The sequence below is a fragment of the Pongo abelii genome, chromosome 2, assembly GCF_028885655.2.
Source record: "Pongo abelii isolate AG06213 chromosome 2, NHGRI_mPonAbe1-v2.0_pri, whole genome shotgun sequence".
In the NCBI taxonomy this organism is placed as follows: domain Eukaryota; kingdom Metazoa; phylum Chordata; class Mammalia; order Primates; family Hominidae; genus Pongo; species Pongo abelii.
In genome coordinates this window covers 113085238-113103238 of record NC_085928.1, presented here as the reverse complement: position 1 = coordinate 113103238, position 18001 = coordinate 113085238, and the positions used below count along the sequence as shown (strand labels likewise).

Below are 18001 nucleotides of genomic sequence, written 5' to 3'. Positions count from 1 at the left end.
TACCAGCTCTGCCATTTCCTAGTTGGTGGTCTTGGGAACATTATTTAAGCTCCTTGAGCCTTAGTTTATAACCTATAAAATGGTAATAATCTGGGAACAATCACTGGAGCTGATCTCCAGGGATGCTGTCAAGATTAAAGGAGCTTAATGCACCAAAAATCCTAACACAGAGACTACCACACAGTAGTAACCAACAACTGATGAACACCTTTTACACGTCAGACACCATCACATTCTGAAGATAACAACAAATAACAACACCGACCACATTACTACCCTGGAACCAGGGTAATGTAAAGATAAGAACAGAGAGTAGGCCAACAATTACAAAACAATGGCTGCCAGAGAATTAAAAACAGACAGCAGAAGAACAAACAGGAAGAAGGACTAAATCAGTCCAGAAGCATGAGACAGGTAGTATCACACTCCTCTTTGGGTAACCTGCTGCTATTTCTCTCCAAGTGTACTAACCTCAGTACAGATGGGGTTACTTCCCAATAAACCCATCATAATGTAAGTCGAAAATGCATTTAGTACACCTAACCTGCCAAACATCACGGCCCAGCACACCTTAAATGTGCTCAGAACACTTACATTAGCCTACAATTGAGCAAAATCATCTAATACAAAGCCTATTTTGTAAAACAGTATTTAATATCTCACGTAATTTATTGAAGATCATATTGGAAGTGAAAAATAGAATGGTCGTATGGGTACTTGAAATACACTTTCTGCTAAATGCGCATCAGTTTTGCACCAATGCAAAGTTGAGAAATCCGAATTTGAACCATGGTAAATTGGAGGCCATCTGTATTCCATTTAATTAGAACTGAGCTTCAGGATGGGCAAGTTCAAGGCCACAACTGAGTTGACTGGGGCCCCTAGAATCTTTGATTGTATGTTTTATATGACTTGGCCCAACACTGACTGACCCAGGGTAAATTAAAAAGCTTTCAGAAGATTTGGAGGCATTTATCACAGATGGCAGGCCTGCAAACATTATGGGCATTCTTGAACAACTAAAGAAGAGACATCAAAGAGTTAGAGTGACCTTCACAGGTACCCTCCAGAAGAGGGTAGAAAACAGTATATTTTAACTCTTGGGACTGTCCAGGCTATTTCTGTTATTGTTGCTAAGCAAACAGTTGTTGTGATTCCAATCCAGAACATTTTTGCATCTTACTTCCTAATTACCACACAGAAAGGCTCCATAGTTTCTTGGAGAAATGCCTGATTCCAAGGCTGCAGCAGTAATACAACATAAGCCTGGAATATCACTTTATGATTGAAAGCACTCAAAAAAAAAAAAAGATGGAGAATGTCAAATGACATAGCAGACATCCAAAAGCCATTCCCATTAGCCAAATCTGGGGCAGCTGTGGATTGTAACTCACTGAAAAATTCATGAGCCAATCCTGATAATAACAGAGATAAGTTTTAAAAGATCAATAAATGGGACAAAAAAGGTGGAACAACACAAATGTCCATCAATGGATAATACATTTTTAAAATGTGGTATACACATACAATGGATTATTAGTCAGCCCTAAAAATGGAGGAAATTCTAGCACGTGCTACATCATGAATTAACTTTGAAGCCACATATTAAGTGAAACAAGCCAGACATAAAAGGACAAATATTGTATAATTCCACTCGTACGAGGTACCTAGAGTAGTCAAATTCATAGAAACAGAAAGTAGAATGGTGGTTATCAGGCACTGGGAGAAGGAGGAGTGGGAAGTCATTGTTTAATAGGCACAGAGTTTCAGTTTGGGAAGATGAAAAAGTTGTGGAGATGGATAATAGTGATGCACAACAATGTGAATATGCTTAATGCCACTGAACCATATACTTAAAAATAATTCTAGTGATAAATTTTATGCTATATACATTTTACCACAATAAAAAGAAAATAGATGAGCAGCACCAGGATCAACTTCTGTTTTTGCATACAAAGGTAAAAATCACTTGGATTCAACTTTTCTTCCACAAACAAAATCTACCTGGCCCTATAAGGCAGGTCAGATATTATAAAGAAGCCATTTTAAATAGTAAAGCAAACTAAAAGATGGTAGAATCTGTTTATTTTGACCAAGTTGGGGTCTTATTAATTAATCTGTATGATTAATTTGATCAGTGTTTTAGTAAATAACATAACTTATTTCCATAATATCTGCAATTCTAAAATCTAGAAAGCTCTGAAAATCCAAACTTTTTTTCGTAAGTTTTGTTCAAAAACACATACGGTAGCAAAACCTGACCTGAACTCACAGGAGCCCATGTTTGGTCTGTGCCTGGTGTAAATATTCATACATTTTGCCACAGAAATATTACTGTGCTTATGATGTCATTGCCTGAGTGTCTCCTAGGGGCATCATACAATATACGGTATAAGTACCATGCCAAAAAGATCTGAAATTTCTAAGTTTCAAAAAAAAAAATCTGGTCCTGAGTTTCAAAGAGACTGTGGAGCCCTACAAAATTTAACCATATCAGATATCAGACCAATATTTTCCAAGCTTCTGACATTCTCTATTATACTCACAGTTTTGCCATATCTACAGATCACTTGTATTATTATATTCTCTAGTACTTGTCTTCAGATTGACTCACCTTTTTCTTTACATAAAGTAATTTTTTAAAGAAACATCTCCACTGTAAAAGATGGGAGCTTGAGAGGCCTGCTCTGTTAAAAAGGGAAATTCTGAAGGATTAGAGAGGTGGTAAAGACACAACAACAAACTGAGGCTTTTGCCTTGAATAACCAGAAAGACCAAAAGAAAATGGAAATGAAATAACTGCCTCACTACGTGATTCCACATCTAGTGCTAGGCTGGTGTACCATCTCCAAGACCTACTCTCCTCAGAAGTATTCATCCCACACTTGGGGAACTGAACTAGACCATCATAATCCTGCAATGCAGGTAATGACTCTGCTGAGATTAGTAAGTCTTGTTTTGGGGTTGGGGGGAGTCACACCCATACAAAAGCACAATATAGCAGTGTAGGAGTCAATCTCTTTATCTCCCTTCTAGTTCTGTCACCCATCACCTGTCATACAGGTTCAGCTGGGTCACTCGCTGCAACTGTCTACCTATCAAATTGGTGCAAGTCATTTTGAGTACAACTCTGGAACATCCACAGCCTCCACCTGCCAAAGGACACCTCAAGGTATTAGGATCTAGAAGTGAACACAGACTGACAAACCAGAAGATGACAGGTGACCAGAACCCCCATCCTTTATTAACTTCAACACTAGCTACTGTAAATAGTGGCCTTCAAAATCAGCAGAGAAAGATTTACTGTAGAAAGAGAATAGGTTTTCAAAAGTACTTTCAAATAGACGTCAGCTCTATATGCATTTTTAAATCAAATAAGTGAAGCAGAAGGGAAAGTTTTTCCTTACAGTGGAATGCTGGGAGTTATAAATGTTGGGGATGAGAAAATATCCATTTTGCAACTACTACAAAATAATAATAACTAACTACACATTGATTAAACCAAGTGATCAAAATTAATACCACCAGTAAGGGGCAAACAGCCACCAAGAGCCTCTGGATGTGATGGATTGAGAAGGACCAATTTACTTCTAGAGTACTCACAAATCTAATCGTGAAGAAACATCAAACAGACCCAAACTCAGGGAGATGCTACAAAATACCTGGCGTATAATCTTCAAAAATATCATGAAAGACAAAGACTGAAAGACTATTCCATATTAAAGACACATGTCTACCAAAATACATAATCCTAGACTGTATCCTATACCAGAAAAAAGGCTATGAAAGTTACTGGGACAGCTGACCCAACTAGAATATGGACAGAAGACTGGTAAAGGAATTTTATCGGTGTTAAACTTCCTGATTTTGATTATTTAAGTGACAGAATATCAATTTTATTTTAGGAAATACATACTTAGATGTTAAGGAGTGTGAGGTACAATGTCTCTAACTTACTCCCAAATGGTTCAGAAAAAATATGTATATATGCAGATAAACAGTATACAACAAATGTCAACAACAGGTGATTAAGGAGAAAGGTGACTGGGAGTTTTGACAACTCTTGCAAATTCTCTGTAAATTTGAAATTAGGTCCAAGAAATGGCTACTCACTGTCCATGTGGCCGCCAGCAAAGCCACCCACAGTGTCCCTGGTTTCTGTGTGAACTCACCATTCTTCTGAGAATCCTTAACAGAAGCTTCTGCTCCTTTGGGTCCTCCTTGGATGTCAGCAAATGAGCAAAAATTTCCACATTTTCAGGAGAGAGGCTGTCTGGGTTTTCCCCTCCATACAGTTGAACCAGTATAGACAGGCATTTGGATGAAACGTCAAAAATCTCAGGATCTTCATTAGGAAGCTGAAAATTAACAAATAAGACTATTTAAATTTCCTTGAAGATGGTATTAGTACTCAAAAAAACACAGTAAAATTTGGCTTGATGGGGGTGTCAGCCTGAGTAGTCTGCTGAATACATTTTTACTTTTTTCCTTTTTTTTTTTTTGAGACAGGGTCTCACTCTGTTGCCCAAGCTGGAGTGCAGTGGTATGATCACAGCTCACTGCAGCCTCAATCTCCTGGGCTCAAGTGGTCCTCCTGCCTCAGCCTCCTGAGTAGCTGGGAACAAAGACACACACCATCATCATGCCCAGCTAATTGTTTTTTTGTTTTTTTTTGGTTTTTTTTTTTGTTTTCGGTAGAGACGTGGTCTCCCTATGTTGCCCAGGCTAGTTTTGAACTCCTGGGTTCAAGGAATCCTCCTTCCTCAGCCTCCCAAAATGCTGGGATTACAGGCATGAGCCACTGCGCCCGGCCTAAATACTTTTTTAAATGCATCTTTTTCAAAGTGTATATAGTTGCTCAAACAAAGCTAACAGCACAAAATCAGAAGATCCTATATTCTTCTTTTTAAAAAAGTTTAATTATTTTATTTTTATTGCCACATAATTATACATTTTTATGGGGTACAGTGTGAGGTTTCAATACACATATACAATGTATAATAATCAAATTAGGGTAATTAACATATCCTTTACCTCATACATATATCCTTTGTGGTGAGAACATTCCAAATCCTCTCTTCTAGCTATTTTGAAATATATATTATTATTAACTATAGTGCAGTGAAAGGACATATCCATATTCCTCCTATTTAATTGTAACTTTACCTACTGACCCGCTTCATAGTAACTCTATATTTAACCTTTTGAAGAACTGCCAGACTGTTTTCCAAAGCTGCCACTTGTACCAGCAATGTATGAAATTTCCATTTTCACTAACACTTGTTATTATCTGTCTTTTTAGTTATAGTTATCTTAGTAGGTCTGGAGGGGTAACTCATTGTGGTTTTCAGACGTACTTCCCTGATGGCTAATGATGTGGAGTATCTTTTCACGTGCTGATTGGCCATTTGCGTATCTTTGGAGAAATGTCTGCAGACCCTTTGCCCATTCTAAAAATAGGTCATTTGTCTTTATATAGTTGAGTTCTAAGAGTCCTTTATATATTTTAAATACAAGTCCCTTAACAAATATGTAATTTAAATTTTTTTCCTTTCTGCAAATTGTCTTTTCACTTTCTTGATATTGTCCTTTGGAGTAAAAAATATTTTTAATTTTGAAAACTCTAACTTTTTTTTTTATACTTGGGTATATGTATGATTTCAGTGACATATGTCTAAGAATGTTTTATTTTTGTTTTTGTTTTTTGGGAGACAGCATCTCTCTCTGTCACCCAGGCTGGAGTGCAGTGGTATAAACACAGCTTACTGCATCCTCAACCTTCTGGCTTCAAGCAATCCTCCCACCTCAGCCTCTTGAGTAGCTGAGACCACGGGGGTGCACTGTCACACCTGGCTAATTTTTAAATTTTGTGTAGACGGGTCTCACCATGTTGCCACAGCTAGTCTTGAACTCCTGGGCTCAAGCAATCCTCCTGCCTTGTCTTCCCCCAAAGTGCTGAGAGTACAGGCAAGAGCCACCATACCCAGTCATGCCCATGTTTTCTTCTAAGAGCTTTATAGCTTTAGCTTTTTACATTGACGTCTTCGATGCATTTTGAGTTAATTTTTATATATGGTGTAAGTAGAGACCCAATTTTATTCTTTTGCATGTGAATTAAACTTTTATTTCGAGATATTTGTAGGTTCACATGCAGTTGTAAGAACGAATACAGAGAGATTCCATATATACTTCACCCAGTTTCCCCAATGGAAACATCTTGTATAATAACTATGGTACAATATCACAGCTAGGACCTTAGCCATCAACCTTATTCTGATTTTACTAATTTTATATCTGTTTGTGTATGTGTGTTTGTACACATTATATTTAGCTCTGTGCAACTTAATTACATGTGTAGATTTGGTGACAACCACCACCACCAAGATAAAGAAGAGTTCCATCACAAGGATGCCATTATAGTAAGAGCCAACACCCACTCTCCTCCATCCCTAACCCCCGGTGACCACACACCGGTTTGCCATTTTGTCATTTCAAGTATGTTACATAACTGGAATCACACTGTATATATGGTTTTCTTCACTCAGCATAATTTCCTTAAAATCCATCCAAATTTTTGTGTATCAATAGTTCATTTCTTTTTATTACTGAGTACTATTCCATGACATAGATGTACCATAGTTTAACTCATCCATAAAGAAAATGTGAGTTGTTCCCAATTTGGAGCTATTCCAAATAAAACTACTGTGAACATTTGTACAAGTTTTTATGTGAACATTGGCTTTCATTCCTCTGGGATAAATGCCCAAGAGTACAATGGCTGGGTTGTATGGGAGACTCATATTTAGTTTTTTAAGAAACTATCAAACTGTTTTCTAAGTCAGCTGTAGCATTTTACCATTTTACATTCCTGGCATCAATGTACAAAAGATCCAATTTCTCAGCATCTCCACTAGCACTTAGTGTTATCACTATTTTTTAATTTTAGCCACTCTGCTAGATAGATGGTGGTATCTCATTGTAGTTTAAATTCACATTTCCCTGATGGCAACTGATAGTGAACATCTTATCACCTATTCATGACTTTTGCCCTTTGTTAATTGGATGTTTGATTCTTTATTCTTGATATTTGAAAGTTCTTTAAATATTCTAGATACAACACCTTTCTTAGATATATAGTTTTGCAAATATGTTCTCCCAGTCTGTAGCTTGCCTTTTCATCCATTTTACTGAGTCTTTTGAAAGAGAAAAAAAGTTAATTTTGATGAAGTCCAATTACTGGTTTTAGCTCTTAGCAATTGTGCTTGTGGTGGCAAGAACAAAATACTCTTTGCTGAAACACGTGTCCTGAAGACTTTCTCCTATATTTTTTTCTAAAGGTTTTATAGTTTTATATTTTACATTTAATTCACTTAATTTTGGGTTTTTAGATAAAATATAATGTTTAGGTAAAGGATTTTATTGTTGTTTTGTTTTGCCACTGTGTATCCAATTGCTCCAGCACCATTCTTGGAAAGGCTATTGTTGTCCTATGGTATTGCATGTTTAATGAACTGGCAACAAGAGAAAGGCAGAGGAACTTTGTCTTGTAAGAATTAGAACCAAGGGGCTCCATAATCATCTGACATCAGTTCCATGTTGTATCTATGGTGGTTAGAAATGTACATGATAGGAACTCTAGGAATCTTATGGATTCCTCTTTTAGGGTCTCTGGTCAACCATGGCAACAATGTGACACTTAATGCTGAGTTATTCTCTGTTTTAGGCAGTCTTCTGCGTAGGTTCCTCTGTGTGTGCATGGTAACTGTTCAGATCTTGGATCCTTGATGATCCTTGGAGCCACTCAATACTTCCGCCCCAATTTATCAATTTCAGCCATTATACAATCAGTTACACAAGGGATACACTCGGCATACAGACTGTCCATCATTGACCGCACTAAGTCCAGTCTGGCTTTAATGGAAAAGTTGATAAAGTTGGCATCGACAAGGATGTGGTAAGGTGGGCCCAGCTGTGTGATATATTGGAAAAATAAGCAGGGACGGTGTTGAGGAACTTCTCCTTTAGCACACTAGGATCTTTTTCTTTCTTTTTAGGTTTTAATCTACCTTTTCTTTAAGCCTTTGATCTGAGACTAAGCATTCACTTCATGATTGCATATTTCCTTGTTTTCTTTTGCTTCCGCATGGTCATGTCATACTCTTGTTTCTTCCAGAATCTATTAATTGTTAGTATACAGAAATGCAATTGATTTTTTACTGAGGTATAACTGATATACAAAAACTTGCACATATTTAATGTATACATTTTGATGAATTTTGTTTATTGATCTTGTATCCTGAAACCTTGTTGAACTCACTTATTAATTCTAGGAGTCTTTTTGAAGATTCTTCGGCATTTTCTACATAGATAATTGTGTCACCTGTAAATACAAATAGGTTTATTTCTTCCTTTCCAAAGGGTATTCCTTTTATTTCTTTCCATATCCTACTACACTGGCTAGAACCTCCACTAAGATGTTAAATGAGATTAGTGTGAGTAGACACTCTTGCCTTGTACCCAATCTTAGGGAGAAAGGATTTAGTAATTCACTATTAAGTATGATGCTAGCTGTAAATTTTTCATAGATGCCCTGTATCAGGTTGAGAAGATTCCCCCTCTAATCCTAGTTTGATAACTTTTTACCATGAATAAGTGCTGGTGGTTTTGTCAATTACTTTTTCTGTATCAATCCATATGATCATGAAATATTTAACCTGTTTATATGGTAAAATACATTAATTTATGTTTCAGTGTTGAACAAGCCTTGCACATCTGGAATAAATTCTGCTCTGCTCATTCTCTTTATACATTGATCTATTCCATTTGCTAATATTTTGCTGAGTTTTATATCTAAGTTTACAAGAGATACTGATTGTAGTCTTTTTTGGAGAGGACTTTGTCTTAGTTTAGTATCAGGGTAATATCACCCTCATAAAATGAGTTGGGAAATGTCCCCTCTTCTATTCATGTCTGTAATCCCAGCACTTTGAGGGGCCAAGGCTGGCAGATCATCTGAGGTTGGGAGTTCGAGAGCAGCCTGACCAACATGGAGAAACCCCATCTCTACTGAAAATACAAAATCAGCTGGGCGTGGTGGCACACGCCACGCCTGTAATCCCAGCTACTCGGGAGGCTGAGGTGGAAGAATTGCTTCAACCTGGGAGGCAGAGGTTGTGGTGAGCCGAGATCATGCCATTGCACTGCAGCCTGGGCAATAAGAATGAAAACTCCGTTTAAAAAAAAACAAACAAAGAAATTATATAAAATTGATATGTAATTCTTCTGTAATTGTTTGGCAAAATTTTCCAGTGAAATTATCTGGGCCCAGAGACTGCTTTTTAGGAGAATTAAATTATAAATTCAACTTCTTTAATGATTATAGGACTATTCAAGTGTTCATGTTGGTGTAGTTCTGGTAGTTTTGGAAGAATTGGCTCATTTCTTCCAAGTTACAGAATTTATGAACATAAAATTGTTCACAGCATTCCCTTATTATTCTTTAAATGGCTGCAGATATACACTGACATCTCTTGTTTCATCCCTTATATTGATAATTTCTGTCTTCTCTCTTCTTTGTCAGTTGGATAGAGGTTTTTCAATTTTATTGATTTTTTTTCAGGGTCAGCTTTTTGTTTCATTGATATCTCTGTATTGTTTTCCTGTTTTCAAATTCATTGATTTCTGATTTGATCTTTATAATTCCTTTCCTTTTGCTTGTTTCGGATTAGCTTTTCTATTTTTCTAGTTTATGGAGGTGAGAACTTAGATTATTGATTTAAAATCTTTCCCTTTTTCACCTTTTGTCTATAAACTTTTGGTGTTACAAATTTTTCTCTCAGGACAGCTTTTAGCTGTAGCCTACATATTTTGATATGTTTTCATTTTCATTAAGTTCTATGCATTTAAAAAGCTTCCTGTGTGACTTCTTCTTGGACCCATCAGTTATCAGTGTGTTTACTTTTTAAATGTTGGAAATTTTCCTATTATCCTTCTCTTATTGATTTCCAGTTTGATTCCATTGTTATTAGAGAACAACGCTCTATACTATTTCAATTCTTTTAATATTTCTTGAAGTTTCTTTTGTGGCCTAGGATTCAGTCTATTAGTGGTGAGTGTTCCACGGGCACTGGAAAAAAAAAATGTGTATTCTGTTGTGTGAAGTGCTCTCTATCAATTATATCCTGTTGGTTGAGTGTATTGTTCAATTTTTCTATATTCTTGATTTTTTTGTCTAGTTGTTCTATTAATTCCTAAGTGGGAAAGCCCCAACTATCATTGTTGATTTGTCTATTTATCTTTTTAGCTCTATCATTTTTTTTTTTTTTGCTTCATGTATTTTGAGGTCTTGTTGTTTAGAATGCATACATTTAAAATAGTTATGTCATTTCAGTGGATAGATCTTTTAATCATTAGGTAATGTCCCTCTCTGCCTCTGGTAATTTTCCCTGCTCTGAAGTGTACTTTATCTAACATTAATTAACCGCTCCTGCTTTTAAAAATATTTTCATGATATACATTTTTCTTCCTTTTACTTTCACCTGCCTATATCATTATATTTGAGGTTTCTTGTAGACAGCATGCTGTTGGATCATGTTTTGTTCCTCTGCTATGGTTTGAATGTGTTCCCCAAAAAGCATGTGTTGGAAAATTAATCCCCAGTGCAATAGTGTTGGGAGGTGGAACCTTTAAGAGGTGAGTAAGCCATGAAGGTTCCACCCTCATAAATGGATTAATTCTGCCACAGAGGGAGTAGAGTCATTATTACAGGATTAGATTCCTTATAAAAGGACAAGTTTGGGCTCCTTGCTGCGTACGTGCATGTGCTCAGGCTCTCTCTCTCGCCCTCTTGCACTTCCTTCATGTGATACCTTCTGGCATATTATGACACAGCAAGAAGGCCCTTGACAGATGCCAGCCACCTGATTCAGACTTCCAAACCTTCAGAACTGTGAGTCAATACATTTCTGTTCATTATAAATTGCTTAGCCTCTGGTATTAAGTTATAGCAGCAAAAAATGGACTAAGAACTCTAATCATCTATATTTTTTAAAAATGATTTCAACTTTTATTTTAGATTCAGGGGGTATATTTGCAGGTTTGTTACCTGGGTATATTGCATGATGCCAAGGTTTGGGATATCATTGATCCCGTCACCCAGGTGCTGAGTATAGTACTCAATAGTTTTCCAACCCTTGCCACCCTCTCTTTCTCCCCAATCTAGGAATCCCCAGTGTCTATTTTTGCCATCTTTATGTCCATGAATACCCAGTGTTTAGCTCCCACTTATAAGTGAGAACATGAGGCATTTGGTTTTTGTCCCTGTGTTAATTCACTTAGGATAATGGCCTCCAACTCCATCCACGTTGCTGCAAAGGACATAATTTCATTCTTTTTTATGGATGTGTATTATTTTACACTGTGTATGTATCACATTTTCTTTATCCAATCCACTGTTGATAGGCACCTAGGTTGATTCCATGTCTTTGCTATTGTGAATAGTGCTGCAATGAACATACAAGTGCATGTGTCTTTTTGGTATAACAATTTGTTTTCTTTTGGATCTATATCCAGTAATGGGATTGCTGAGTCAAATGGTAATTCTGCGTTAAGTTGAGAATTCTCCAAATGGCTTTCCACAATGGCTGAACTAACTTACATCACCATCAACAGTGTATAAGCATCCTCTTTTCTCCACAGTCTCACCAGCGTCTGTTTTTTGACTTTTTAATAACAGCTGTTCTGAATGGTGTGAGATGGTATCTCATTGTGGTTTTGATTTGCATTTCTCTGATGACTCATTATGTGGAGCACTTTTTCATATGCTTGTTGGCCACTTGTATGTCTTCTTTTAAGAAATGTCTGTTCAAGTCTTCTGCCCATTTTTTAATGAGGGTTTTTTTGTTTTTGTTTTTGCTTTTTCAATTGTTTAAGTTCTTTATAGATTCTGGATATTAGACCTTCATCAGATACATAGCATGCAAATATTTTCTCCCATTCTCCAGGTTGTCTGTTTCTTTTGCTGTACAGAAGCTCTTTAGTTTAATCAGGTCCTGTTCATCAATTTTTGTGTTGCAATTGTTTTTGAGGATTTAGTCCTAAATTATTTTCCAAGGCCTATGTCCAGAGGGGTGTTTCCTAGGTTTTCTTCTAGGATTCTTATAGTCTGAGGTCCTACATTTAAATCTTTAACCCATTTTCAGTTAATTTTTGTATATGGCGAAAGATAGAGGTCAAGTTTCATTCTTTTGCATATGGCTAGCCAGCTATTCCAGCACCATTTATTAAATAGGTAGTCCTTTCCAGGTTGCTTACTTTTGTTGACTTTGTTGAAGATCAGGTGGCTGTAGGTGTGCTTTATTTCTGGGTTCTCTATTCTGTTTCATTGGTCTATGTGTCTGTTTCTCCAACAGTACCATGCCGTTTTGGTTACTGTAATGTTATAGTATAGTTTGAAGTTGGTTAATATGATACTTCTGGCTTTGTTCATTTTGCTTAGAATTGCTTTAGCTATTTGAGCTCTTTTTGGTTCCATACGAATTTTAGAATGGCTTTTTGTAGTTCTGTGAAAAATGTCAGTAGCTTGATAGGAATAGCATTGAATCTGTAACTTGCTTGGGCAGTTATCTCTGTCTTACAATTGGTGCATTTAGACCATTTACATTTAAGGTAAATATTGGGGGACTAGGGCTTAAGTCTAATGTGCAATTTTATTATGTCTTCTGTTTCCTGTTTCTCATTCTGCTCACTCTCTTTTTTCTACTTTCCTGTGGGTTACTTGAACATTCTATTTTTCCAGTGATGGTGATTAAATTTATTTTACTCCCTGATTTATTAATAGTTTCCCTAGCATAACAGGGACTGCCTGAAACAACAAACTAGCATACAAATGTATGAAGCAATGGTTCTTAAGACACTAGACATAAGATAATGAAGAACAGTGGTCCCTAAGAGATGGGACACAAATAGGGTGAGAGGTCTCCTATTTTCCCAGATTAGAGACTTGAGAGAGTTTCCAGGCCTACGTGCAGGGAGGACAACAGAGGGGGATCCCAGTGAATTCCTTAAATTGAGGAGACAGAGGAAAAAGTCCTGAAAGACCAGGCAGCTAGAGTTGATAGGACAAAGTAACAGAGAGAAGAAAGCAGGCCGAGGCTCACTCAGGAAGAAACAGATAACCTGGGTAGCACATTATCCATTAGAGAAAATAAATTTATGGCTAAAAACCATCCTACAAAAGAGCAAAAACAACAACAACAACAACAACAAACATACTCCAGAGCCAGATGACTTGACTGGTGAATTCTACCAAACATTTAAGGAAGAAGTAATACCAATTCTACACAGTCTTCCACAAAACTAAGAAAAAGAGAACACTTCTGAACTCATTCTCTGAGGTCAGTACTACCCTGATACCCTAACCAGACAAAGATATTACAAAAAACAACAATAATAACAACAAAAACCCACTATAGGCCAATAGCCCTTAAGAATATACATGCCAAAACCCTCAACAAAATAGTAGCAAACCAAATCAGCAATATGTGAAAAGTATTATAGACCATTACCAAGTGGGATTTATCCTAGAAATTCAAAATTAGTTTAACACGTGAAAATCAATCAATGTTATATGCAATAGCAATAGAATAAAGAACAAAAACTACATGATCCTCTCAATAGTCACAAAAGCAGCATTTCACAAAATTAACTCTTAAAAACATTCAACAAATTACGAACAGAAGGGAACTTTCTCAACTGATAAAGGACATCTATGAAAAACCTATTGCTAACATACTTACTGGCAAAAGAGTGAACTCCCTTCCCCTAAGATCATGAAGAAAGAGAGATGTCCACTCTTCCCATATTCATCATTATAATGGAGGTTCTAGCTAGAAAAATAAATAAGAAAAATAAAAAGCACCAAAAAAGAAGTAAAACTCTATTTGCAGAAGATATAATCTTATACATAGAAAATCCTCAGGAACCTCTAAAGAACTTTTAGGACAAATAAACAAGTTCGTCAAGGTTGCAGGGTATGAGATTGATAAACAAAAATCAAATGTATTTCTATACACTAACAATGAACAATCTGAAGGTGAAATTAAGAAAATAATTTCATTTATAATAGCATTAAAATGAATGGCATAAAAGGAATAAAAGTAACAAAAAATATTTAAAAAATTAGGCTGGGCACGGTGGCTCAGGCCTGTAATCCTAGCACTTTAGGAGGCAAAGGCAGGCAGATCATGAGGTCAGGAGATCAGGACCATCCTGGCTAACATGGTGAAATGATGTCTCTACTAAAAATACAAAAAAATTAGCTGGGCGTGGTGGTGGGTGCCTATAGTCCCAGCTACTCTGGAGGCTGCAGCAGGAGAATGGTGTGAACCCAAGAGGTGGAGCTTGCAGTGAGCCGAGATCGCGCCACTGCACTCCAGCCTGGGTGACAGAGTGAGACTCCATCTCAAAAAAAAAAAAAAAAAAAAATTAAAGAGAGTCTACATAAATGAAAAAACTTCCCATGTTCATGCATCAGAAGATTGAACACTGTTAAGATGGCAACACACTCAAAACTGATCTACAGATTCAAAGCATTCTCTATCAAAATTATAGTTGTCTTGTTTGGCAGAAATTGATAAGTTGATCCTAAAATTCATATGGAAATGCCAGGAACCAAGAATAGTCAAAACAACATTACAAAGGAAGAGCATGGTTGGAGGACTCCTACTTCCTAATTTTAAAATTTACTACAAAGCAACAGTAATCCAACAAATGTGGTACTGGCATAAGATAGATCTAGAGACCAATGGAATAGAATTAGGAGCCCAGACAAATCTTTTCATACATGTCAATTGATTTTAACAACGGTGCCAAGAAAATTCAATAGAAGGAAAATAGTATTCTCTACAAATGGTGCTGAGACAACTGGACAGATTAAAAAAAGAAACTGGACCCCACATCACACCATATATAAAAATTAACTTAAGATGGATCAAAACTTAAATATAAGAGCTAAATGTGGCTGGGCGCTCTAGTCCCAGCACTTTGCGAGGCAAAGGCAGGTGGCTTGCTTGAGCCCAGGAGTTTGACAACAGCCTGGGGAACGTGGCAAAACCCCCATCTCTACAAAAAATACAAAAATTAGCCAGACATGGTGGCACACACTTATAGTCCCAACTACTCAGGAGGCTGAGGTGAGAGGATGGATTAAGCCCAGGAGGCAGAGGTTGCAGTGAGTGGAGATCACGCCACTGCACTCTAGACTGGGTAACAGAGCAAGACTCCATCTCAAAAAAAAAAAAAAATAAATAAATAAATAAATAAATAAATGTATAAAACTTATAGAAAACACAGGAGCAAGTCTTGTGACCTTGGGTTAGACAATGGTTTCTTATTTATGATGCCAATAGCACAAGCAACAAAAGAAAAAATAGATAAACTAGACTTCATCAAAAGCTAAAACTGATTTGCTATAAAGGATATAACCAAGAAAGTAAAAAGACAACTCACAAGAGAAATATTTTATAAATCTGATATCTAATATGGGACTTGTATATACATGATATATAATATTTCTTACAACTCACTCATTTTAAAAATGATACAATTTTTTAAAGAGCAAAAGATTTTAACAGATATTTCTCCAAAGAAGGTATGAAAATAGTCAACAAAAATAGGAAAAGACGCTCAATATCATTAGTCATCAAGAAAACGCAAATTAACAGCTGGGCACAGTGGCTGGCACCTGTAATCCTGGCACTCTGGGAGGCCGAGGCGGGCAGATCACCTGAGGTCAGGAGTTTGAGACCAGCCTGGCCAACATGGTAAAACCTCATCTCTACTAAAAATTAGCCAGGCATGGTGGCGTGCACCTGTAGTCCCAGCTACTTGGGAGGCTGAGTCAGAAGAACTGTTTGAACCCAGGAGGCAGAGGTTGCAGTGAGCAGGGATCATGCCACTGTACTCCAGCCTGGGTGAGAGAGTGAAACCCAGTCTCAAAAAAAAAAAAAAAAAAAAAAAAAAAGGAAAAGAAAAGAAAAGAAAACGCAAATTAAAATCACCATGAGATATCACTTCATATTCCATAGAAGGACTATAATCAAAAACACAGACAATAACAAGCAGTTGGTGAGTATGTGGAGAAACTGAAACCTTCACATATACTGCTAGTGGAAATGTTCATGGTGCAGGCACTCTGGAAAACAGTCTGGCAGTTCCTTTAAAGGTTAGACATAGATTTACTATATGACCCAGCTCCCAGGTATATACTGAAAAAAAGAAATTCTATGTTTACATAACAATTTGTACACAAATGTTCATAGCAATGTTATTCATAATAGCCAAAAAGTGAAAACAACTCAAATGTCCATCAACTGATGAATGGATACACAAATGTGATACACTCATATAATGGAATATTATTTAGGAATACCAAGGAATGAAGCACTGATCCATGCTACAAACATGAATGAATCCTGAAAACATAAAGCTAAGAGAACAAAAAAATCAAATTATATATTTCCATATATATGAAATACCCAAAATAGGCCAGTTTATAGAAACAGAAAGTAAATTAGTGATTGACTGGAGTTGTAGAGGGGAGGGAATGGGGAATGACTTTTAGTGAATATGAGGTTGCTGTTAGGGATGACGAAAATATTCTGGAATTAGATAATGGTTGCACAATATACAAAAATATCGAATTATATACTTTTGAGAGGTTAATTTTATGATATGTGAATTATTGCTCAATAAAACTGTTATTTAAAAAAAAAACCATGCTAATTGTACGCCAAGTCTTCAAGAAAACTGAAAAGGAATTACTTACTAATTCATTCTCTGAGTTCAACATTGTCCTGATACCCAAACTAGACAGTCACCTACCACCAGGGACAGGGAAAAATGAAACAAAACTAGACAAAGACAGCATAAGTAAATGCCATTCTCCCAAGTGTCTTTGTCTCTACATGGCTGTCTTCTCAAAAGGACACCAGTCATATTGGATTGGGGACCCACCATACTTCAGTGTAACCCCATCTTAACTAACTATATCTGCAAGAACACTATTTACAGAAAAGGATATTCTAGAGGAGTAGAGGTTAGGACTTTAACATATCTTTTCCAGAGGACACAAATTAACCCCTAACAATGTACCCCAAACCACAAGATCATCTCAATAGAAAAAGTATTTGACGATATCCAACACCGATTTACAATGTGAACTAGGGGTGGAAGGGAACTTCTTGTAAACCAAAACAAAATCCTAAGGTCCCCCAAACATCTGAATGGTCTTCCTCCTCAGTCAGGGCACTCTATAATTGAACCTGAAAGACTGGTTCAGGGAAGTGGGGGGTCTAGACATGCCTCGTTATACCCTCCAGCATTAACATCAACACATAACCTCTGGTCTGATAAGAAACATTTACAATCTATTCTCTGTGAAGCCTGCTACTTAGAGGCTTTATCTGCATGATAAAACTTTGTTCTCCACAACCTCTTATCATAACCCAGATATTCTTTTTTTTTTTTTTTTGAGACAGAGTCTCACTCTGTCGCCCAGACTGGAGTGCAGTGGCGTGATCTCAGCTCACTGCAACCTCTGCCTCCCGGGTTCAAGCGATTCTCCTGCCTCAGCCTCCCGAGTAGCTGGGATTACAGGGATTACAGATGCCACCACGCCCATTTAATTTTTGTATTTTTTGTAGAGACAGGGTTTCATCATGTTGGCCAGGCTGGTCTTGAACTCCTGACCTCAGGTGATCCATCTGCCTTGGCCTCCCCAAGTGCTGTGATTACAGGCATGAGCCACCGTGCCCGGCAACCTTTCTATTGATAATAACTCTTTCAACCAATCGCCAATCAGAAAAATTTTAGATCTACCTATAACCTGGAAGCCTCTCCTGCCCCCCCTTTTCGTGTACATATTCCTCAACCTGATAAAGGTTGTGTAGGAGACTGAATGCTTTCCCCTGAAATTACGAAGACAGACAGGATGTCTCCTCTC

At 37.0% G+C, this 18001-nt stretch overlaps 1 protein-coding gene and 1 pseudogene across 16 annotated transcripts in view; both read right to left on the bottom strand.

Annotated features, from left to right (window-relative positions):
• The window catches only part of ULK4 (unc-51 like kinase 4), a 727378-nt gene that overhangs the window by 151753 nt on the left and 557624 nt on the right, over nt 1-18001 (bottom strand). For all 16 annotated transcript variants that reach the window (XM_054550402.2, XM_054550404.2, XM_054550405.2 and 13 more), the window contains 1 exon segment: nt 4173-4358. In XM_054550402.2, the coding sequence (XP_054406377.2) occupies nt 4173-4358 (186 nt within the window).
• On the bottom strand, nt 7419-8280 carry LOC100443597 (rRNA-processing protein FCF1 homolog; annotated as a pseudogene).